The 25,352-nt window shown below is 47.0% G+C and overlaps 1 protein-coding gene across 3 annotated transcripts in view; it reads left to right on the top strand.

Annotated features, from left to right (window-relative positions):
- LOC116423883 (zwei Ig domain protein zig-8) overlaps positions 1–25,352 on the top strand; it is a 181,490-nt gene that overhangs the window by 19,932 nt on the left and 136,206 nt on the right. For all 3 annotated transcript variants that reach the window (XM_076367777.1, XM_076367767.1, XM_076367782.1), the window contains one exon: positions 967–1,847. In XM_076367777.1, coding sequence (XP_076223892.1) covers positions 1,712–1,847 — 136 coding nt within the window. In that variant the 5' untranslated portion in view covers positions 967–1,711. The remainder of the gene's footprint in view (positions 1–966; positions 1,848–25,352) is intronic.

Here is a 25,352-nt window from a genome sequence, read left to right on the forward strand (position 1 = left end):
GATTTCGTCGTTCGAGTTTGAACAACGACGCTCTCGAACTCGGGGCAACTTGTCTTCGACTTGTCCTCGCCGGGAATTATGAAACAATTACGATTATTTGCCGAGCAAAGCTGCAGGGACGAGCGTTTCTTTGCCTGGAAATGTGAAATTACACGCCGAGCGTGTTTAGCATGGAACGCGGGAGAGAAATGGCACTTCTGAACCTGATTATCACGCGGAGAGCATGCTCGGCTGGGAGGAAATAAGATAGATATATCATTCGGGACAGTATTTTCTTACCGAGGGCTGTTCTTTACTTCTATCATCGAATTTTATCACCGCGGCTACAAGTCTGCTCCATTTTCGTGCCATTATTCTTCCCGGGTCTCAAGCAAAGTTTCCTGGCCGCTGTTTCAATCCGACCTACCGAATCGCATTAACAATATCGCTCGGAAAACATCCGGCAAGTTTATTCTGCTGCTTCCGGCTATTTAATTTGAGGAACACGCGTTTAGATTTAATTAACTCCTGATATTTGTCGCGAATGAAATTCAAACAAGAAACTCGGGGAACCCTCGTCATCGCTCTATGGAAATGAACGTCTCGAATGTACCGAAGACTCTATAGAAAAACAGTCCCAACGAAGCACAGTGCTCCGTTCAATTAACGCGAGGCTCGCTTTAAACACGAACCTCCGAAAACGCAACTCTACAAATATATATTTTACAAGTTCAGAAAGTACGATGGCAAAATTAACATTCTCGCATCGCCTGTTCCCTCGCAACCTGAATTCCGCGCTTCTACGAGACAAGTACATCCCTAAAAATCTAATTCGCGCTTTGATCCTCTCCCTGCGCCCCCCTCTAATTTCAATCACAAAGAGACCGCCCCCTTCCCTCCGACAAAAATGTTAAACCGTCCCGCCGCTGGTGCCTCGCCATAGAAACCGCCCCGGAACCATCGAGCCCAACGATCCCAATTTTTCAGGACGTCTCAAAGGATGCCAGCGCCGAGGGGAAGCCCTATCGGGCCGAGATATCGCGATGCAGCGCAGTTACCGCGGGCGTAACGCGACTCGCGTCCACGGCGAGATAAAAGAATGCAGTTAAAAACTATTACACCGTGCAGCGAGCACGCGATTCAGCTGGAAGAGGATCCGAGGGGAGCCGGAGGAATTCCGGGGGCCGTTCTATCCGTCGGAGCGTCCTTAGGTAAATGAGCCTCTTATCGGCGCGCTCCTTCTCTCCCGGACGGAATCTAAAAACCGTGACGCGTGTATCGGACCCGCCGCCTCGGCTCTTATCCGGAGACTTTTCCCGCTTATCTCCTATCGTTCCACGGGAACAAACTACTTGCCCGCGATAAATAAACTGCGCTCGGAAGGATCTTCGCCGGGAGAAGGCGAAGCCGGTGGAACTGTGTCGCGTCGGGCGCCGGTGAACCGAGAGCGTTCGAGTGCTCGCGCGACGGAATTTCAGTGTTCGTGAGTGGAATCTCGTTTGTTCGCGCTTGATCCGCGAGTACAGTGTTCCCGTGAGTCGTGCGAAGGTGAACGGAAGGAAGAAAGGAAGGAAGGAAGGAAGGAAGGAAGACAGGAAGGAAGAAGCCACGCGAGCGGAGGCGTTATTAAAGTTCATCCTCCCTTCTAGCCGCCGCCGTTCCCCTTTCTCTCGATCCGGGCGCGTGTTACGCCCGCGTTTACGTATCCCCGGGTCGAAAACTATGAGGCACGATGAACGGGCCAAGAATCGTTGGCCTACCGTGCGAGAAAATGCTGGACCACTGCCAGGAGCCGCGTCACGGTTGGACTGTGCTGCTGCTGGTGTATTTGGGCATCTGCGCCTCCCTGCCTGCCACGATTTTCTCCGGTTCGTATTATTCGATCGCCGCGCACACGCTTTCGCTTCTTTCCTATCGACAATCGACGCGTTACGCCCGGTGATACGGGCCTCGAATTTCCAGCGGAATTTCCCGCGGACCGCTCGCCAGCAATAGTCGACGGTCATCGAACCGACGGGGAAAAATTGTTTGACGCGGCCCACGGTGACCGTGCGCCAATAATACTGGACGCTGCGGTAACTTTAGAATTGATGGTCGATTGGTGTAACCGCCTCCGAGGAATTTTAATGTGTTCCTCGCGATGCTTTGCGCGGGAGGGACGCGTGCTTCGTGGTTCGGGTATTCTTGGAGAGGAAGCGATCGAACATTGGGATACGTATCGTGGTGTAATTAATGTTATTGGGAATCTTAGAAATTTCGACATTTAGAATGATTTTCGACTGGAGAATATTTAAGTATATAATCATGATTAAACTTGGTAGTTACTTTTATCTTTTCAAGTATGAATTACTTCGTAATCTCATATTTTTGGACGAGTTTCCCGATTAAACTACTTTCCTCTTTAACGAAGAATTCTCGATAGCCGTCGCACGTTCACGAGCGTGCAACGGAGAATTTCCCCATTCGTCGCGGCGTAATATAAATCATTGTTTGAGTGCCGCGAATTGAAATTGCCAGCGGGACGCGAACAAATCCGACGGTGTAAGGGGCACCCTCTGCCATCGGCGAAAGGATAGAACGCGGTGAAGCCGAGACGGTTCTTTGGCGCGGAAACCACGAAAAGTTCGGCCGCATTTGTTCCTCGATATGAACCTCGACGATCCCACCTGAGAAATGAACCGCATAAATCACGATACGCTCATCAAGCTCGCCGCGGTCCCTCAATTTTCCGGAACTTTCGCCACAAATCTTTGGCTGGCGGCCGCTGCCGCCGCGGCGTCGCCAGCTGTCCGACCGCAAGAATTTCTTTCACCTCTGCGCGTCAATTTTAGAACGACAAAAGCGTTTTTCTGAACAGAAGTCGCTTTACGTAACAATAACAATGCCGAGGGCGAGCGACTTCGGGATCGATTTGGGCCGGGTGATCGATAGTTCACGATAGTGGGCGGAATTCGTTGCTTAACGTCTCTCACAAGAATTTTCAGCGTCTTGTATGTTAAACACTCATTCTCAATATTAGAAACAATTATTACAGGCTATTACCTAATTACTCAGGTTACTAAAAGTTTCCATTCAGCATCGGTTTTCTTATTCTGATTGTTTTCAAGTAATTTAGATGCTCCTCGTGGAAAAGGAAACGACCATTGTAGAACAAACTTCTTTCCGAGGAAGTTCCGTCCGTGGAAAATTGTCTTTCAAACTAAGAGACCTTCACGGAACTCAATTTAAAAAATTGCGATGGATATTCTGTCCGATCGGCACCGTCTGTTTCTACTTGAAATAAATCTACTCCCAGGAACAGCGCGTTACCAAATATTCGTCGTTTCCGTCGTTTCGAATTCGCGAATTCCCAGCCAAGTTATTCGAAAGTCGAGACCGTATCGCGCACCGGTGCGCAGGAAGTTCCCACGCATTTTCGCGCTGCTTCGATCGCTGGAAATCGCTTAATCCGGGTCGCAATCATCGAAATTCCATTCGCAGTCGATTAAGTGGTTCCCGCGTTCCAATCTACCGGTCGATAATTAATGTAGAAAATTTTAATCAACATCGTGCCCGACCCGCACGAATTCGATTGGACGCGTTAACGAGGCGCGCGGCGATTCGAAAACTGGCGGCCTGGATCGGTTGATCGTCGAATTGGAAGGCTCGATCAGCCGGTGGATATCCATTTTCGAGCCGCGGAAAACAATGGCCGCCGCGTTGACTCGTTTTTATAAATAGACCCCGGTAACACATCGTATTCTCTATATTTTTCTTCGTTCGCCGATCAGCGGGAGCGTTCTCGAAGAAACAAAATGGCGGACGGAGCGTAGGCGCGAAAGAAATTCGAATCGTCGTCCCTCGCCACGCAAATTGCAAATCGTATTAACAATTGCCTAGTAATTGTCCGCGACAACCGGGCGAAGGATTTGTAAAGTGTAATTAAATTCCGGCCGCCATGTTCCATTACAGAAACGTCAAGCCCGTTCCCCGGCCGCTCCGTCGTTGGATCCGCGGCGTTGTAACGCCGCCGCTTTGTTACGATTTTGACGATTTAGTCACGCGGCCGACCGTGAAATTGAATTTTTGCTTAAAAAGCAGCCCGCGGTGCACGCCGGCGCTTTGTTCCTTGAGAAATTGTCCCGCCTAACGACGACGTCGTTCGTTTTACCTTTCCATTGTTCGAAACTTAAACACCGCGTTACCGTTGCTTCCTTCTGGAACGATTCTTCCCTCGTCTGGATCAGCGCCTTCGAGAAAATCGTTAGATTTATTCGTTCGGACGGGGTCTAGAATAATCGAGCGATTCTTGTTCCGCTTCGAATTCATCTACGTTTATCGGAGCACTTGGGAATCTCGAAGATTTCATACATTATATTACAGAATAATATATCTATTCTATCTACATTAAACTACACTCACACGATATAACACAATACATCATTACATCTATATTAAACCACGTTTATCACTATACTATTACACAATAACACATTCATTACATCCACGCTAAACTACCTTCTTCGCATAACAATATAATACTCGTCACATCAAGTTATCCCTTCATTACACCATAAAACCGTTCGCAATCCCATTTCATTTTCGAATTCCGCGCAGAGGTCGCGTTCCAAGTAATTATGATTACGCAAGAACAATCCGGGCCGCTATTATGCCAAGCTAAAGTCAAGTCGGTCGAAGTTCGAGTCTACCCGTAGTTCCTCCGGTATGCGTGATTATGTTACGTCTTCCTCAAGCTCGCCGAAGTGAAATCATGCGAGAAATCCGCGCGCACGTCGAGCCGGCGGAAAGGATTGCGAAACGTCCGCGAGCGGCTAGCCCGAGGGAGGGATTTATTTTCGAAATAAGACCGCTTGTCTGTCTTCGTTTCCATGTTTTTTCGTGGAAACACTCGCTTTATGACACGCACGTGCTGCCATAAAAGTCCGCTCACGGACGTGTCCCCGTGGCAGCTTCAGCAATTCCAAATGTGCCGGGCTGCATAAGTACTTCCGTTAAATCTGTGTCACAGGGAACACGGGGGACGATTTTTTCCCTTCGCCCGCCCCCGCGCGCCCCTCTCGCCGGGGAGCCAGAGCGGCCGATCCGAGTTCGTCTTTGTGTCGCGCGGCGCAATTAAAAGATACAATCGAATTAAATCGTTCGCGACGCCCGCGTTCCGCCACGGCCGCGCCTGGTTTAATTAAATCGAACCTCGAGCTGACCAGAAACCCGACTTCTCGTTCCGAATCGCGCGCCGCGGCCGAATTGCCTCGCTCTTCGGAATCATCGCCGGGAACTGCATTAATTCGATCGCGTGACAGCTGAAATATGGCGGGGATCCTCTCGATTCAATTGTCGCGCGTCGACCAACGGAATTATGGATGTTTATGGGAATCTCTTTCAGAGGAGCATTTCGGAAGTTTGTTAATTGGGTATTACTGGGTTCTATATTGAAGAAGCTTTTTTAACGATTTTGATAGTAACCAGAGAGTTACTATCACTACTGCTATTATTACTATTATTACTGCTCAGTAAGATGACTCCCGAAGATTGCGGTAGTTGTTCGTCGCAAACCTAATAGAACTATTTAACCCTTTGAACTCTGTGAGGCTCCAATATTGCAGGAATAATATTAGATATTTGAATGAATCTTAAGATTTAAGATTCTTAAGAATCTAAAGATTGCGATAGTTACTTGTTCGTCGCAAACCTAATAGAACTAATTAACTCTTTGAACTCTGTAGGCTCCAATATTGCACCAGGAATAATATTAGATATTTGAATGAATCTTAAAGAAACTACCCTATACTTATTAGATTTTTCACACATCCAAATTTTGTACTAAAGAAAATAAAAGATATAAAAAATGTTACAGCATTTTCCATTTTCGCTAGGGATACTATAAAAATTAGTTACAGTTGCTAATACGTTACAAAACCATCTGCAGTGGTAAGGGTTAAAACATTTTGGACATTGCATAGCGATATTTTTCTAATTCAGTTCACTATATTTCAATTACATGTTAACAGAGGAAACTCGAAGGAAAAGTAATAAAGCTTTTTGTAACGAAAGTGGCTCGAGGATATTAAACAATTTTTAATTAAACACCCTTTTTCCCAGTACTTCCGAACTTTCCGTGGTAATAAAAGGTACCGAACACTGTATAGAACGATATTAGAAATAATTCAGTTAGCAACGAATGGCATTTACAGTTTCCGCCGAATCCATCGTGCTCAACTAGTTCCGTGGATCTAATAAACGTTAACTTTCGGTCCCCTGTCACGACACGACGTAAATAATTAAAATTCTACGCGCATCCCTTCACGGTGTCGCGCATCAGGAACGGTCCCCCCGTCGGTGACAGCGCAGCGAACAGTAACCACGTTCACACGCCTCCCAAAAGAAACGCATAGCGCGATATTAATTGGTTTCACGAACCGAGTGCCGCATTCGGACCGGTCCACCGTCCAAACATCTGGTCTCCGCGGCGTAAACAGTCGCGTCCAAACTCGGAGCCCGCACGTTCTCAAACGAGAACACTGATCTAAAGCAGCGCGCGCCGCAAACTGCACAAATAATCGCGCCACTGTGCGCGCACTGCCTTTCGACGCGGTCTCTCCTTTTTTTCTCTCGCTGCGCTGCGTCCATTACACATAGAGCGATCGGACTGGCACAAATGAAAATCAGGACACAGGATGTGAAGTCTGGGAAAAAGGAAAGGTTCCGAACCAGACCACGAATCTTTGGTTTATATATTTTTCTCTGGAACAGCTCAAAACTGTGAATATTTGAAACGAAACATTGGAAATGATATATTTGAAGTGAACTACAAAATGACATATCGGAGATTAAATGTTTGAAATGAAATACTCGAAATTAAATGTTTGAAATGAAATATTCATAATTACACGTTTGAAATGAAATATTTGGAAATCACATTTGCGAGTGAATGTTTACAATGAAATATTTGTGAACAGAAGTTTCAAAAAATCGACATATCTAATTACTCGTGCTTGTACGAATCGTTATTTCTTTCCGATTCTCTCTGTCGTCGAGAGAATCCTTAAATGGATCGCTTCGTCGGAGAAGTATACGACGTGACCGCATTAAAGCAACGAAATTACGATTAAAGTAAACCGCGATTACTCGCTGCAAACAGTTTCCACGGTTATAATTAATTTCCCCTCGGAAGAATGAATCCTCCCGCCGTAGAATGCAAAGCGGCGAATCTACAAGTTAAATAATTTCTCGGGTAAAAGTTCGAGAGTCAGTATGGAAGGGGTGGTTGGTACTGGTCGTTTGAAATTCAGAAAAACTGACTGCGCTACGACGCGCCACGGCTATTTATACGTAAATAATGTAACGCTCGTGGACACCCCCCGCCCCCCATCCAGGGAACCCTTATTCGTGTCGGTTTAGGGAAATTAGTTTTGCTGCAAACTTTCGCGGCCGTTACATATTTAATTTCTCGCCGGGAGAAAAAATTCGTTTTCCATTTTCCTCCTTTTTTCTTCCGGAATATTTAATACTTCGCGCGGAGATGAATTTCATGGACTGTCCGCCGAGCGATTCAACTGTTTTTCCATTCTCCACGTCCCACACATTTGTATATTTTACATATAACTCCATTATTCATCGAAATCCCATTTGACTTCTATTTTAATTCACTAGTTACCGAATCGATTTATTTCGTAATTTCTCCAATCATCGTTATCTCTACAATGATTATGCTAGAAGAATTCCAAAGATTATTTTCCTGATATATCTAACAATTCTAGTCTCAAAAGGTCCCTTATGGGTAAGGGTTAATCTATATGCAAGGTAGAAATTCACTTTCCCGATCAGGCAAGTTGATTCAGGTTTCGACGCTCGCGTTCAAGTAATTCCGTACGAATAGCTGGGCCCGGTTCAACGTCAAGCCACCGTCGGCGAGGAAGCAATTAACGTTACACACTCCGACCACGCGCTTTGAACCTCCCGCGCCTCTTCACCCTTAAATCGCACGCACGCAACGTTCTCGAGCTCCTTCCTTCCACCGGTTTCACCGTTTCCATTCCCTCTCCGTCTCTCTCTCCAATTTTTTTCATCCTCTTTCTCGTTCCTGCTCTTCTCTCTTTTTTCCTCTTCGCGCGGAATACCGTCGAGCACGTCGTCGTGACGCAAATTAACGCGACGGAACAAACGTACGACCGTTCGACCCGGTTTAATTGTACTGTTTATCCTTTGTCGCGACACGCGCGTTCGCTGCTCGAGGTCGTTGAAAGTACGACTATTCTAGAAACTGCGACGCGATGATTCATTCGTTGTAATCTACTCGTTCGGCAGAATGTCGCGGGAGAAAGGGTTGATCTTTGGTTAAGAGGCATTAAGCGAAAATTCGATGCTCGGGGATTATGCTGATGGAATTTAAACGTCGCTGTTTGAGTCGCGGGGAACAATTAATATTTCAGTCGTTTTAGGAGATATTAATATTGATTCAGTGATTCATTAGGTATTAACGTATGAATCATAATGTACGTCGTTTAAGCGGATGCGCCACGAAAGAAGGCATTTGTTAATATTCTTGTTAAGTGGTGAATCTATCTACAAAGCTTGGGAACTCTGAGCACTAAAGAGCACTTTAACATAAAGAAATATCACAGTGAACTGAGAATTAGTGAAAAATGAGAGATGAAATACCTTCCATTACACAACCGTGAAACATGATTGGCTCCCCTGAAAGGCCACGTAACCCGCGGGATTCTAATTACCAACACACACCTGCAGCCCATTGATCAAAGCCAAACGAAGCTACTCGCCGCATTCATAAACAAACTTACGATTTCATGAAAACTGCCTTCCCGCTCGCTTAAACGCGCGTAACCAACGACAAGGATGAACGCCGTAATTATTTCCGAATGCATTCACCGCGCAACAAAACTGTCTAATTAACGCGCCCCTTATAACGGAACGTACGAGGAGCAACGCAAGACAAAACTAGCTCATCCGCGCGGTCGGGGCCGAAAGGATAATTTCACGCGTGCAATTTGCATGGCCGCGCGGATCTGGATAATTAGAAAGCCCGCCGCGTTAAACGGAGGGTGTAATTTCGCGGATCGTCGAGTGGAACATCGAGCGTCGCGCGTCGCTCTCGAACCGTCCGCTTGATAAAATCACGATCGCTCGCGAAACCCTATGGGAACGTTTCGCGTTGCTCACGCTCGCGGATCGGTTCGGATAACCTATCGGTCAGGCGCGATTGTATTTCGTTTTCTAGTTGTCGCCAGCAGCTTTTAAGCTTCCTTGCCGTCGACAGCGAGGCGTCATTGTAACAGAAACAATAGACAGATTCGCCGAACGAGCGGATCGAAACGAAACGAAACGAAACGAAACGAAACGAAACGAACGAACGAGTCGGCGTAATAAAACATTCACGGCTGTCGAATATTAATCGGGCCGTTCCAGGCAGATCGAAGTCTGTCCGTTGGCTCGTGTAACGCGTCACGGGACGACGCGTAAAATAAACGCGCTCGAATTTAATACACTATGTATCGCGCGCCGAAGAAAATCCGTAAACCGATGAAATATTCAGGGAGCCCGGATTTATACGCGTTACAACTCGCGCGCGGCCCGTTCCATTTGCGGAGCCCGGTAGTTTTCCATTTTTCATTGACTGCTCTTTGACAGAAAGTTCGCCGAGCATTTCATAAAATATAAGCTCTATTACGGTCGAACGGCCGGAGATTTATGCGTCGGCGGCCGCGTTCCTCGCGCCCTTACAACGGCCCCGCCGGAATTAATTCGCGCTTTGTTTTCCCGTCGTAACCGAATTCCTCCATACGGTCGATCAACAGGCCGCCGGGAGAAAAATTCCCTCTCGCCGGAATATCCCCGCCGATAAATCTTCGGCGACGGCCGGCCGTGGGAGGATACGCGATACGAAAAGATACTTCACCCGGTTCCGGCACCCCTGAAGGAGACAATGCCTGAGAACCGGGGTGTCAAATGGTGGAGAATGAACCGCTGGAGAGGAAACCGGTCTACCGGAAACTCGTCTCCTGGAGAGAGACTGCGGGAAGAGAGTTCTTGAGTTCCCGGTTTGCGGGAAAAAGAGAAGTGGGCCAGCGTGGAGGGAGAGTGAAGATAAAGGGGAAAGGAGGGGAAAGGAAACGGAACGAGGGAAGGAAAGAGGATAAGAGGCGAGTGAACGGAGGGAAAAAGAAAGAGGAATAAATGTAGAGATGACAGCGGGCTGAAAAAGAAAGTACAAGGAAACACCGCTTAAGAGAAGGGAACTCGAAGGAGGAAATAGAGGAGTGCAGCTGAAGCAAGATAGAAAAGAGAGAGAGAAGGTAAAGGAAAGGAAGATACAGAGGAGGAAGGGGAGAAGTGACCCAAGCAGTTCCTTACGCTTAGGACAATTTACCTTAATTAATTAACCGGCGTTGGCGACGGGGCGCTAATTTATGCTCATGAAATGATTCACTGCTCCCCGCCGCCTCCCCTCTTCGCCCCTCTGACTTCTTCTCGCTGGAAGTACGCCGGTGGCCTGTCCGCCGCTGCCAGTCAACGGGAAACGAACATTTTTGGCGGGGATGTCTTCGCAGACGGACGGACGAGAGCCGCTCTAATTAGAAGTCGTCCGTAACCGTGCCCGGCACGGATCCGCGGCGGTGAATACGGGCGACCGGCCGCCACCGCCGCCCTATTTCGCAATCTTCTCCGCGGCGGGAGCACTTAAACGATCGCTCCGGCTCGATTGTACCGGAATAAAATACTCGCCGCGGTGAATGCCGTCGTCGGCGACGTCGCCGCTGAAACTGGCTGCCGGAGCGTTTACTTGTTGCTCGTCCCGATGCGTGTTAATTCCCTTTCTCTCGCTTCCCCGTTCCTCGTTCGAGTTCCAGCGTGGATTCGCTTCCGGTTCCAAGGGTATCGGATCCGCGGCGAAACGACGCGCGGGATTAACCGTGACACGCGAGAACATTCGCTCGAGGATCTTCGAGCGACTCGGGACGCGACGCGGCGATCGCTTGATGCAGCGAAGTCGAAGTATTGGATCGGATTCTCGGGTTTGCAGCGATAAGTTGCAAGATGATTTAACTTCTTAAATAGAGAGAGATTAGTATCTGGTTTCCTTTTTATCAATCATTTAGGCAACTGATGTATACTTTAGCTTCTGCTGAATGTTTTGTGTTTCAAAGAATGTTCACAGGTGTAGTTAGTTATCACGTGATTCTAAGTTTATCGTTGATTTGTTTCTAGAAATCTAAAGTCTGCTAATTCAAGAATTGAGATTCTTTGGCTATTGATTCGTAGTTTTTCATACATGATAATTGCGAATGGTTTGGAGTTTCTAAGGATAATAATTGTAAACCCCAGACGTCAGAATAAGTGTTCCTATGTTTGGAGCGCTAAGTTGCAAGATGATTTAACTTCTTAGAGAGATATTAGTATGTAGTTTCCTTTTTATGAATTATTTAGGCAACTGATGTATAATTTAGCTTCTGCTGAAGGTTTTGTGTTTCAAAGAATGTTCACAGGTGTAGTGAGTTATCACGTGATTCTAAGTTTATCGTTGACTCGTTTTTAGAAATCTGAAGGCTGGTGATTCAAGAATTGAGATTCTTTGACTATCGATTCGTAGTTTGTTTTCATAAGGATAATAATTTTAAACTTCATGTTCATTCTAAGGATAATAATTGTAAACTTCAGACGTCAGAGTAAGTGTTCCTGATACGGCGTCAACAAGTAACGCGAGACCGGTTCGAATAACAGGGAGCCGATCGAAAAGATAAATTCCGAGGTGGTCGGACCGTTACGGCGGCCGTCGGGAAACATTTCGTGCGCTGAATTACCGCGAAAGAACGAAATCGATGAAAGTTAAAACACCGAAGATCGGAATACATTACCGATGCAAAGTTTCCGCTCGAGCGTGTTTCAACCGGGTCTGCGGGCGGACCGGGAACCGGGACTTCCTGTGAACTTCGAAATTGGAAAAAATCTTCGGTACCAACGATCGCATGGCTCAGCGGTTTCCCCGGCGTCGTTTGAACTCGGCGGCGAAGCTGGATTCAAAGAAAACATCGCGGAAATGAAGTCGTTCCTCAGATATCGTTTCACGGATTTGCACGTCGAATTAAACCGGAAAGTGTTCCTTCGCGCCGTTGTTATTTCAACTCCGCGCGACCTGTCCGACGGATTCGATTCAACAAATTCTCGTAGGCATTGTGTTCCACTCGCGCGGAGGATTTCAAATGGGATTTAACGAACAAATATTATTGAATTATTCGCAATAGTTTCGTTATCAATGATTATACTTCGGAGTAAATAAGTACGTGGAAAATTCTTGGAATTTTTCTGTTCCGATAAAACATTGTTGCACGATAAATCTGTATGAATTAATTAAAGATTTTCAAGCCGATTTTCAACTCGTTCGGACTTAACCGACACTTCCCCAGGTTCCGCGAAATAATTCTCGAAGCTCCGATGATTAAATCACACCTCTGTATCACGGGACAAAAATAATACTTTATGAACGTAGCTTGTATTGTGTAAGCTCCATAACTAACTTCATCAATGTGCAACGGTACATTTTAAAACGCGGATTTGGTATCACGTTCCTCGCTAATGAAATATAACTTTTCGAACGTTGCCTCGAGGAATATTTATCTCGTAACGAAATTTTGTATCCATTAACCCGTATATCGGAGATTTTTCATTCAATCCCGCAATCCCGCGCGTGTGTATTTTCGAATGCACTTCGGCATGTATCAAGGATTGGAAATTCCCATTTATTCGGAAGTGTTGGTTAAACCGTAGATTACGAAGTAAAAAGCGACAGATTTATATGTGTCTTAACACATTGTACGCCGGATAAATTTCAGCTACTAAAAACGCGAGCGTCGTTGGTTATATTGATACATTTTCAAACATCAATCAAACAAAAATTTCTAACTTACGGAAGAGAATAAGCAATTCGATTTTGTAAATTTTACTTTGGATTTGTGTCATACGTATCTAAAATATTATCTGAACGTAGGATTAGCAATTAAACGATAAAAATCCCGAATTATCGCGGGGCCGGCGCTCAATGTGTCAAAATATTTTAAGCGGACGCTTCCTCTGTTAGTTTGAAACTGTCTTTCGCTGGCTTCGAATCTCTAAAGTGTAGATCTAGTGTGAATCCTAAAGTGTAGATTTACTAAATTTTACTTTGGATTTGTGTCATACATATCTAAAATATTACATTACCGTAGGATTAGCAATTAAACGATAAAGAATCCCGTACTGTGTTAATACGTTAACACTACAAAAATCTAAAAAGCGTAACAATAACACCATCGTATCCTCTCATAACAACAACACAAAGCAATGCCTATAATTGATTTCACTAATAAATTCACCTATAAAACAAGGACACGTCGAAGCAAAAAGAAACATCAGGAGATAACAAAAAGGGATTTACAACGTCACTTCGAATCGAACAGTCTCCTGGGAAAGAGGGAATTTTCCACTGTCGATACGTATGTGTCCATGTCCGTGTATCGGAGAAATCGGGCCCAGGTGTGTTAATTGGGAATTAAATCCCAGCTCCGAGGCGCGAAAAAGAGAGAATCTTTCGGGGAGCCGCACCGGGGCGGTTTTCCTTCTGGATTTCGCCTTCGGGGCGTCTGTACGACCGGCGTTTCTCGTTCGGGCAGTTAGAAACCGTTTGCCAGAGTTTCAACTGCCAACGGAACTTGAGAGCGGAGTTCGCGTTCCCGGTCCGTTATGGTTTCACGGATTTACACGAGCCCCGAACGTCGATCCAAGAGCCAATTTGGGAATTTTCGAACCGAGGAAACCTCCGCCAGCCATATTCCTTCGCCGTTTTTTCTCCCCCGAACGTTCCCGACGAGCGCGGGAGGTTTCCAGCGGCCGCGCAACACTCCGCCCACAGAATTTTTCTCACATTAACGAGCCGGGAGATAAATGGCCCCTTTTTTTCCGAGCGGGGGAACCTGTCCGGCGTCGATGTACACATTCGTTAAACTCGCGTCATTATACGTGTAAATCGTTGTTTCATCGTGCACGGGAAAAACGAGGGATAAGTGTCGCGGACAACGGGGATTTTACGACGTTAAGCACCGCCGAGGAAAAAGAACGGAGCCGGAAGGATCGAGGCGTGTTTTGATTAATATTGCGCTAAAAATCTTCGTTAACGAGCGTCTTAATGACAGGATAATTGAAGCAACCCGCCGGGATTCTGGAGCACTGCGCGTTATTAATGGCTGCGCAACTGAGTGGAAGTTAAAAGGCTAATAAACTACATTATTTACGGTCAAGGTTTCATCGGAGAGATAAATCTCAATATACGGGGGCCGGACATATTTTTTTTCCTCCCGGAACGCTGCGATCATTTGTTTCGCCGAATTTCCCGCGAAATTTGGATTATTAAATTATCGCCGGGGAAAATGCACGGTAAAAGGTTGCTCAGGATAAAAAATAACGTATGCGAACTGTGTGTTATCTATGAAAAACTTTTCAGCATACAGGAAAATATCTATCATTTTGAAACTGACAAACAAAGTAGTAACGATAGATTACTTTCACTTCAGACATTCGTTACAATTCTCAAAATAATACCTATTTCTAACATCATCTTAACCTCTTGTCTTGGAAATACCTGCGCACGTCGAGACGTTTCTGTTCCAAAATGGTCAACGATGTCTTCTACACATTGACAATCTTGTTGCATTACACATATTAGATTGTTTCAAAATGTATCACTCTATACAAAATGATTAACAACCGAAATTAAAAGTAAAAACAAAATTCATCCATCCTTTGTCAAATCTTTAAATTCATTTCCAGCGCAAGTGGTTAAATATCAAATACCCCCAACATATCAATGATTACCAAACAAAAGAACCGAAACCCATTTCGACTAACAGTAATTCCATTGTTACACACCTCCACAAACTCCACCAAACTATACACTCATTACCAGACCCCAAAACCACGATAACTCACTCAAATCTGAAACAAACTGCCAGCGTCGAAACAGCAGCGAAACGCGTCGCCAAAAAACAAAAAAAAAAAGAACCAACACATTATCCCAGCAGCGAGTTCCGATATATTAAATCCAGCCCATTCCGTTCGGCGGAAATTATCGAACGGGAATATCGCGCGCGCGGCGCGTGCGGATCGTCGCTTTCGGCGCGGCGCGCGGATATAAAGCGGCGCAATTACCGATACCGTGTCGAGAAATATTCTTTCGGTCGGTCGGTTGCGCGCGGGCAACATTTTCCCGCGGATCAACGGCCGGTCGGCGGGCACAGCTTGCCGCGCCGTTTTCGTCCGATCAATTCTTTCTACACGTGTACCGGCCGCGGATTACGCGTCGTAAAACGGGAGCGCGTATGCCTATCGGCCGGCGTTATCAACTTTCACGATCGTCCCCGCAATTAAAACGAATTCTCGCCGGCGTAATAACGATCGGGGCTCGCGCGTCGCGCCGGCCGCTCACGGGATTCCGCACGCACCCCGTGTCCGCTGGGATCGCGAGCGGACAGCCCGGCCGAATCGCGTGCCGGGAAACGGGAAATTCGCTTATCGCGGCGGTGATCTGGTGACGTTAATGAAGAAAGCCCTCGCGCCGGTGAATCGATCAGTTCCATTCGTCCGGCGGATTCCGGGCGCGGCTCCCTCGATCGAAGATTGCGACCGTCCTCATCGGCCCTTATCCCGACTGATTTTCGTTTTAAAGCGACGCATTATTCCGGCTGAATTTCAATATTATCGCGTCACGCCGGGCTCCTTGCGATACGGTATCCGGGGAGTTCATCTGCATGGAAATGGCAACGTAATGGGATTCAATGTTGCGAATGTTAATCGTTCTTTCTTGTTCCTTCGTTATATATTAATCTGCCATTTCCATATTCAAATTGTGTAATTCTTTTCCGTGTCCGCGTTGGAAATAACGTGTCGGCGGTTGCCAAATGTTTCGAAATGCGCCGGGAGCTCGTGCGCGGCCGGGGCCATCCGCGCGTCAACGAAATTTTAATCGATCAAACGCAGAATTTTCCATTGGGAACCGGGGTAATTGCTTTTATGCCGAGTTCGATTGCACGGCCCGATGTAAAGCGACCCGCGCGTTAATTATGAAAACGTTAAGCCACCGGAAATTAGCTGTTCGATCGACAGCATTTAATTCAGCTCCCGTTCGGCCGCCGTAACGACCCCTTCGCCTTGCGACACGTTCGCCCCGCCCTCCTCGCGGACGACACCGTGGAATCGGCCGATAAACAGGTCCGACGGAATTATGCCGTGATATTCGACACGCCCGGTAATCCAGTCGTAACCCGTTACACCGGGCCGAATCGGATTCGGCTCGGCCGCGTGTCAGACGCGCGCACAGACATCGATCTGTCCTGTCGGCGTAATTGATCTATAAACGTGGCGAATGGCGCGAAAAGGCGATGACACGCCGGCTACGGGTTGTTGCGACGAGCTCGTGATATCCGTTCGAATATTCGACTCGCCGGGAATCGATCCTGTCGTCGGAACCATCGCGACGAATGTCTGATTACGCGGACAAGTTAATCTACCGTTCTTCGGGCGAACCGGAGCGGAATGTCGGTCGCGCGAATCGCACTCCAATTCTCGCGAAAGAATTATATGAAACGTGTCTTGAATACATTACCGCCGCGCATCGAGGATCTTCGGAAATTATTCGTTATCATAAAGTTTCAGCTTCGAGACGTTCGTATCGCGGCGGAGGGTGAACGGGGATTTTTATGATTCGGAGGGGAAGTGCCGCGAACGTTGTATCACGTTATTTTGGTGGTTAAAGTAGAAACCAAGTATTCTCGAACGTGTACGGATGAATGTTTTATTTAATGGTACCTACGTTGGCGAATAGTTATGAAGACGCGTTAACACTAGAACTACCGAGCATTTGATACGATTAATATGCAGTTTCCATAAAAATTGTAACAGTAGATTATTTTCAGTTTCTTCAGACATTCGTTATAGTACTGAAATGAAGCTGTTTATTTTCAAAATCATTTCGAATATGTCAATAATTGCTAAACAAAAACATCGAAACCAGTCATTTTGACTGGTACGGTAGTTCTAGTGTTAAACAGCGCAAATTCCTTAATATTTACAGATATTATTAATAGAACGAATGCTATTAAACTCATTTTACTGATCGAATAAACGAAATAATTCAGGAATCGTTTAAATGAAGAGGCAAGCGGGCAGATAACTCGAAACGTCGTCTAAATCCTGACAGCAGTTTCGCGGCGGTTCGACGAGGGAATAATAGAAATGTTTTCACATTTTTATGCACTGGTACTTGACACTAGAACTACCGAGCATTTAATACGATTAACATCAAATTCCCATAAAAATTGCAACAATAGATTATTTTCAGTTTCTTCGGACATTCGTTATAGTACTGAAATGAAGCTGCTTATTTTCAAAATCATTTCGAGTATTCAATACTTTGAAAATATCAATAATTGCTAAATAAAAACATCTAATCTTTCTAGTGTTAAGGAAAAAGAAAACACGGTATGATAAATATTCAACCTGAAAAATGCTCGTTTCACGATCAATCTGTTTAGACGGAAAGGCGGAAGGGGTGAAATTTTTCAACCCTCGACACTTCTCCGGTGGAGTGTATTTTGTAACGATTTACCGGTGGAAAATTGTCGAATGGATTAATGAAACATACGGTTCCGAGGTTTGTGTCCAGCGCGTAACGAAAGGGATGTGTGCGCTGGAGTGGCCGGGTCCGCGCGGCGAGGGTGTGCAAACGTCACGGTCCGCGCCAGGGGCTGCGGACTGTTAATTCGACTCTGACGCCGTGATTTAGAGGTGTCCCGCGTTTACACACAATGCGCGTGTTGTGTGCACGCGTGGGCGTGCACGTCCTCCCGCGCAGAGACATGCGTGGCTGCGCCTTATGTGTTCCGGGAGGCCGCGAACAAACGAATGCTTTCCTGTTTACGTCGCGCCGAACTCACAACTCGACGGACTGTCATCGGGCCTACACTTTTTAACGATCTCACCGATTGCCTTTGTCGACAGACAAATCGGCGAATTCGTCTGTCGACGGCTAGGAAGAGGAAACGAGTTTTTTTTTGGAACGTTTCCTTCGTTTGCTTAATTTACACCCCATTCGTGTCTTTGATTCTTTTATCATTCTCGTGCTGTGACTGATTGTTATAGTCCAATGACAATTTTATGGGTTCTTCAATAATTGAATTACAGATGATTCGTGTCTTTGATTCTTTTATCATTCTCATACTGTGACTGATTGTTATAATCCAATGACAATTTTATGGGTTCTTCAATAATTGAATTACAGATGATTCGTGACTTTGATTCTTTTATCATTCTCGTACTGTGACTGATTGTTATAGTCCAATGACAATTTTAAGGGTTCTTCAATAACTGAACTACAGTTTAACTTTTATTTTCTAGTTTGGAATCACTTTTTAGGCACCGACGAAGAAATTATTATATCATTGTGACATTTCTATAAGTCACAGGGTAAAATGGATAAGCATAACCGTTATTCAATTAAATTCTCAAGTATCCATTCAGAAATCGCATAAAATCAATACTCATTAGAACCATCCCGAAGAAAAGACACCTACTTACCTTCCACCAAACATTCCCCGATCATCCCCAGCTCGCAAGCAATCAATCAGCGCGCAGGCGACAGCCGGGCATCCCGAAAATAACTCGCAGTCCGCTTCAAACCGAGCCACACGTGTTGAAGAGGCGTGACATCCAGGATTTCAGAAGCATTTCAAATTTCTTCATCTTCTTTATTTATCCTCCTCCGTGCTCACCCCAGTTTCCGGTCGCCCCACCAGAAATCCCATCTTCCCACCGCCCCCCCCCCTCCAGCTTTCTTTCGCGCGTTTCCTGCTCGCAGCTTCCTTTCTTATCGAGTCCTCCAACCACGACCTTCTCGCCGCGTGTCGGCCCCACTGGCCCGGTTCCCTCCTCCGTCCCCCGGCTTTCGCCTTTATTTTCGTTCTTTCAGAATTTCGCCTCGATACGGCCACGCTGACAGGCCAATGGGTTTCCGGGAAGCGTTCGCTACAGTTTCTTCTTTCATCTTACCACTGGTACAGGATACCGAGTCGGACGCGCGAGTTAACCCCCGTCCTCCCACCTTTCTGTTCTAGTTTTCAGCGTTCGCTGCACCGTCGCGCATACACACACGGACCGCCGCCGGGGCCATCGCGGCAACCGGTATAAAAGTGAAAAATGGCCGGGAACGGGGCAGAGACATTCCCGGTTTCTGGGCCGCGCGGCTACGGCGTCGGTTTTACGTTGCCATCCGTCTACGAGATAGCCCGGATATTTACACGCTCAACCGATCCCCGGGTTTAATGCTGCTCGATCGGACCGGCCGTCCTCACCCTCGTCCTTTCTTTCGAGATCATTTCCCGGCTCGTTTAAGTCGATGCTTCGAACTCCTTCGACTTCTCTTAAATCTAGTTTACCGAGTTTCCTTCTCAAATTGCGTTAAAACGTGTTCCGCCCCCCTCCCTCCCCACCTCCGCTCCCTTCGACCGTGCAGTTTTTAGCTTCTCCGGCGGCCCCGCTTCGACGGGGCTAATCCTTTAAGAATTCTAATTCGATTTGGTCTGCCCCTTCGACAATGTCGCTCGAGAGATTCCGGAATCTCCGGGAAATTTCGCCCGGTTAAAGAAGTTTCGAGGATTCCGTGGAAGTCCGCTTTTTGGAGCAACCGTGGACGAGGTATTCTTTGCGAGGTAACTTCGCTCGTCTTTCGAGCTGCCAAATGTTTAGTATCGTATCTGTTTCGCTGATTCAATACCGTGTTGGCAGAGTTTCGTTCGCGTTAAATGTATTTCGAACGATTTATGACGTAGTATTGTTTCAGTATTATCTTCATCCAGAATTAATATTACATTCGTTCCATCGATTAAAAGATTCTCAAGTTAATCATCTAAATGCTCGATAATACAGAACTGAAGCATAAATTATTTCCGATATTTCTACACGTTATTCTACTCTTAGAAGTCTACATTCACCTTCATCGCAGGAATGAAAGTTTCAAACAGAGAATTATAACGTGTACTCGCATAATGGCTGCAATCAGAATCGACTTAAATCGTTGCGAGATGTTTAAAAGATTCAATATCCGTCAAATTAACGGGTTCCGTGGGCCCGGTGTTATACATCCTTCGGAATATCCCAGAAAAATTCTATCCACGATAGAAAACCGTACTCGTCGCGGTGCTCCGGGCTCGTTGCAACGTTTAATATCGCTCGGGCTCCGCTCGCGTCGGAAAACGCCTCCCGCCGGCGAAAATTATGAAATTCCAGCGCGGCTGGTTTTCCGTCTGCCGTCGTCCCCGGTTTTCCGAATAATACATTAGGAGCAGCCTTCGCAATGATCAAATTACTCGAACAACAGGCATCGTAATGGAATAATACCAGCAGTAATTGCATTGTGCAACTAATTGGAGGGATGTGCTTCGCACTTTGCGCCAGACCGGGGGTATTATCCTTGCGCGAGCCCGTTTCCTTTCGGGGGGACGTACAGAGTAGAATGGCGCACGCGCCCGCGGCGACGTCGGCCGCTGTCGCCGCCAGAAATAAATTATTTGGAATGCGTCCTGGCCTCTTGCTTTCACGAGCAAGTTACACTTGGCGCCTACCGCGCGCGCCGGACCCTTTTTTCGTTTTGCGACTTCCGCTTTCTCGGAGCTTCAGAAACTAATCTCACAAAGGTTTACAAATAAACGGCTCGTCGTTCCTCTTCCCCTTTTCTCCCCCCCCCCCCTACCCCTCTTCCTCTCGCTGAACCGCTGCCTTTCTGTGTCCCCGACTAATTTTACATATCGCCCGTCACTGTTTAACCAGTCCGTGTCGTTTATGAAATAAACTCTCACTAGTGACGTTTTTTCGTCGCACCTGCCACGCTTTTCCTTGTAATCCTTGTTTCTTGTATTGTTTAGGTTTGATATTGGGAGATTTTGCAGGATGAAAGGAGGATTTTCGGGAAGTGTGAAATAAACTCTCACTAGTGACGTTTTTTCGTGACACCTGCAACGGTTTCTTGTAATTTTTGTTTCTTGTATCGTTTAAGTTTGATATTGGGAGGTTTTGGAGGATGGAAAGAGGATTTTCGGGAAGTGTGATTGTTGTAGAATGTTTAGAGTTTGTTTAAGAGTTTGAAGGTCTGTTTTCGCAGTTCCTCCGTCGCTGTAATGGAGTCTGATTGAAGATATTGAAGCGGCGAAGTGGAGGCACGGTGTATTATTCGACTTCGCAGTGCGTCGGGATGCCAGTGCAACGTCGCAATGTCGATCACGTAGCACGGCCTTGAAATCTACATTAGACACTGAGGGGTCAATTGTCGTTAATGGCTCCCCGCGCAGCGAGCGAGTAACCCTGCGAGCAAATGCGAATCGAGAGTACTCCTTCGTGGCCCTCTTGTAATTTATCCTCAATTTACTCTCTATTAGACGCATCCATCTCCATGTCTGCTCGAATACGCCGATAATTGGCGCGTTTATCGATTCTTCTTTGATGCTGCCAGCCATACAGATGGAGAACACTTCGATCATACCTCTTACCGGCTCTCCAATTAATTATCGCAATTATCGAGCATCGAAAACATTTCTTACACCCGGACTATTTAAAACAAAACCTACTCGTTACTCTATATCTTCGATACTATCAAGGAGTATTTACTTGAGCGAACATATCACTTAACCTCTTAGGCACGACGCGCCACTATAGTGGCTCCGTCGCTACCAATATGCCATGTATTATACCCAATTGTATCACTAATTATTATTCTAAACTGTTAGAGTTAAATTATGTGTATCATATCTTTAAAAAAAATTGTAATTTAATCAACAAAAATTGTCCGTACAGAACTCTGCCGTACAGAGAACAGCCCCGCGCAAAATTTAGCCGTGCCTAAGAGGTTAAAAGAGACACCGTCAAAGGCGATTGGTTACTTACGAAGGTCTTAATCCCGATGCTCATTGTTTCCAAGCCCGATCACCCCTGAAAACGTTCCCAGCGCTAAACGGTTTCTCTGATTATCTTATCCCGGTCTGTTTAAACACTTCCCGCGGCGTGGGATAATCGGACGTTCGATATCGCGGGCGCGACGTCAGAAGGATTATCAGAATCTTTCATATCCGTTTCAATCCGGCCTCATCGGGATCCTATCCGGCCGCTTCTCCTAATAATCCAATTACCGGCCGACAGCGCGGCCCCCGTCCCGGCTTCATTTTCAATCTCGATCGGCCCGCTGAAAGATTGTCTCCCGAAGATTCGATAATTTTCCCTTGGGTAGAACCTCGGGGCGGCCGGTCTGCGGAATATTCTCCTCGGAGATCGTTTCCATTATCGTTGACGCGACAACGGCGGCGGGCGCACGGTCATTTATCCGTTTCCTGCGGAACGCTAATTAAAAGCTGCGCGTGCTAGGCCGATCCCCGATGTCTCAGTCGCTAGTTTGTAATTAATTTTATTGAAATCGAACGGGAAAGGGGAACGGCCGTCCAGGAGAGAGGAGGACGGAGTGAAAGAGAGAGAGAGAGAGAGAGAGAGTGTGAAACCGTGCCTCGCCGGGGGCAATATAAAAGTTGGATCGCAGAAATCAATCGGTGTAAGGGGGTGAAGGGCAGGCTGCGGGACAAAATATCGGTCGAAAACGCGAGCAGAGGGACGAGATTGAACTTTCGACCCGGCCTCTCGCTCCGCGCAGGCCGCGTTCGTTTCAGCCTTCCGACAGCCTCTCGCACTTGGTGCAAATTGCGAACTTTGATGCTCTCCTCTTCTGCTCAGCTTTTTCAATAAACCGTGGAAACGCGAGAGGAGAGAAAATTGCCCGTTCCACGGGATAGTCGTTCGGGCTCGTCGCTCGGAATTGGCGCGAGAGCTGGGGGGAAAAAAACGATTCGCGGCGCGGCGATAGTTTCCTCGAGCGTTATCCGGTCTTCTGGCGGCGTAACCGAGCTGCGCGCCGCGCTCGGTGCAGTTTTTCATCGCGAGCGACCCTTTCGTCGCGGTTCGCACGGTTGTAAGGCGTCCAGAGTCTTGGATCTTTCTGTTTCGCAGCTGTTGAACCGTCAGATTCTCGAGTGGATCCAGTTTTGTAAATTTTCGGGGGAATTTTCTCGGTTTCTGTAAGATTTTTCAGTATTCTCGTCGCTGGGACACTATTATCTTACTTCGTGGATTATTTGGAAATGCGAATCTGCGAACGGTGGAGAATATTTTTACGGGGAGCCGTTCAATTTCGATAAGGACCCAGCGAAAAGCGCATCGGCTCACGAATCGATCGTTGCGCATTAATTTTCTCTAGTGCGGAAAATAATTTCGCCGGACAGCACTCGTCCCGACGTTGAGATATCGTGTTCCGTCATTCCGACGGACGGGAACAGGCTGCTGAACGGATCGTTAGGAAAATAGAGAGGGAGAGAGAGAGAGAGAGAGAGAGAGAGAGAAAAGAGGAAGAAAGGGAGGAAAAAGAAATGTGGACCGGACCCGAGTGATTTCTTTCGGTTTAAAAGTGCGGCCACCTTTTCTACCACGAAACCCAGAAACTATTCTCGTCTTGCCCGCATTTTTCAAGCTCCTCCAGCCCCTCTTTTCTCACCCTCACTCCTTTTCTCACCCCCGTCCACACCTTTCCGTTCTTTATTCACCGCCGCTCGTATCTTCCCATTCTGGCTTTTTTCCATGAGACAAACATTATCATAATTCCTCGGGGATCATGCGCGTTCTCCGATCGTTCGATCTTATTCCTCGAAATACTGTTGTTCACATTCCAAAAAGAATCACGAGGTCACTTAAAACTCTACTTTACAATATATTTTATTATTTAAAACCACTGTTTGATTTGTCGTTAATTACAAGACAATTTGAACAGTATTTCACACATAAGTTGTTATTAATATTTTCATCTATCCACGAAAAAGGGAGTTCCATTCTCACGCCGAAATCGCAGAAAATCCGAATTGCATTGACCAAATGAAAAAAAGCGAATAAATTCCTGCCGCAGTATCTCCGGGAGAATTAATGGCCGCGATTAAAATGGAATAGAAGATATAAAACAGCTGTCGTTATAAGAAGCAGGAAAAGTTTCTTGTACGAGAGCGACGCCGGAAAAAGAACTACCCTCTTATTGCGGTCAGCGTCGCCAGGATTTCCCTTATTATTTTCGAGTGGCCACTTACTCGCATCGATGCGCCGCAGCCCCGCGGTCCGCGGGAGAGGCGAAGTCCACGAAAAGAATTTGTCCGGGACACTGCGAAGCAGCTCCTCAAATTTTTGCCCTCTCGTTCCCTTCAGCCTTCGCCGTCCGTTCCCTCGAACGCGAGGCAGCCGGGGCCAAGCGAAGTTTTACTTTTATTGGCTCTCCGTTTCCCCGACTGGAGCCCGTCTAATTCGTCTTCGTTACACCGTGATCGTTCGCCCCGTCAATCTTACCCCGCCCTTTTTATCCGCGGAACCTTCCGCGCGCCCCCCCTCGATTTCCGTCTAATTTCCCAGACGGCTAATTAATTGAAACTGCACGAACGATCGCCGCCGGCGAGCGAGACGGAGACGGGCGGATCGACGTTAACGAATAACAATATTCGCTGGAAGCGGCGCGGGTCGGGGGGGAGACGGGGAAAAAATTGCTCGTTACGCCGGTTCCGCGAGCCGGTTAATTCCCGCGGCAATTCCGCCGCCGGCGGCAACGACGCCGGAGAATATATTTTTCATTGCTCTTCTTTGCGGGAGAGGCGGCGCGTGGGGGACTTCAATTTTTCTGAATTGAGTAGGCGGCCGCGGTAACGAGCACACGCGGCGGAAGAAAAATCCTCGCGGAACCGCGGCCCTCGCGGAGAAAGGGAGACGCGCGCCGCTGCCAACTGTGATCCCGCCGCGGACGTCATATTTACGCGCGCATAATGTGCCGTGACTGGCAAATTTCACTTCGCTGGGAGTGCACGGCTCTCTGTCTCTCTCTTTCTCTCTCTATCTCTCTTTCGTTCCTCTCTCCGGCTTCCTCTTTGCCACCCTATGTTTCTCTGTCTCGTTTTCTCTCGGCTTCACAGCGCGAATTACGCGACGTTTATAATCCGTAACGCGGCTGAGCGCAATGAGATGTAGCCCGCGATGCGTGCAGAACGAGCGTACGCAAACACACGTGTCGAGCACGTGGCGTTCTTCACCGTGACGAACAGCCCTCGGTGTTTACATCGTGTTTCCGCCGACTGCCGTCGCGGGAAATTTCACTTTCCTTCATCCCGCTACCAGCCCGGCTGATATCCTCGATTATTAATTCCTCGCGTCGCACGCCGGAGCTTTCCTACGCGTGCCACGGGGCTCGTGATGTATGCATGACGTCGCCGAGTAACGCG

This window comes from Nomia melanderi, chromosome 1, assembly GCF_051020985.1.
Source record: "Nomia melanderi isolate GNS246 chromosome 1, iyNomMela1, whole genome shotgun sequence".
Taxonomy (NCBI): Eukaryota; Metazoa; Arthropoda; class Insecta; order Hymenoptera; family Halictidae; genus Nomia; species Nomia melanderi.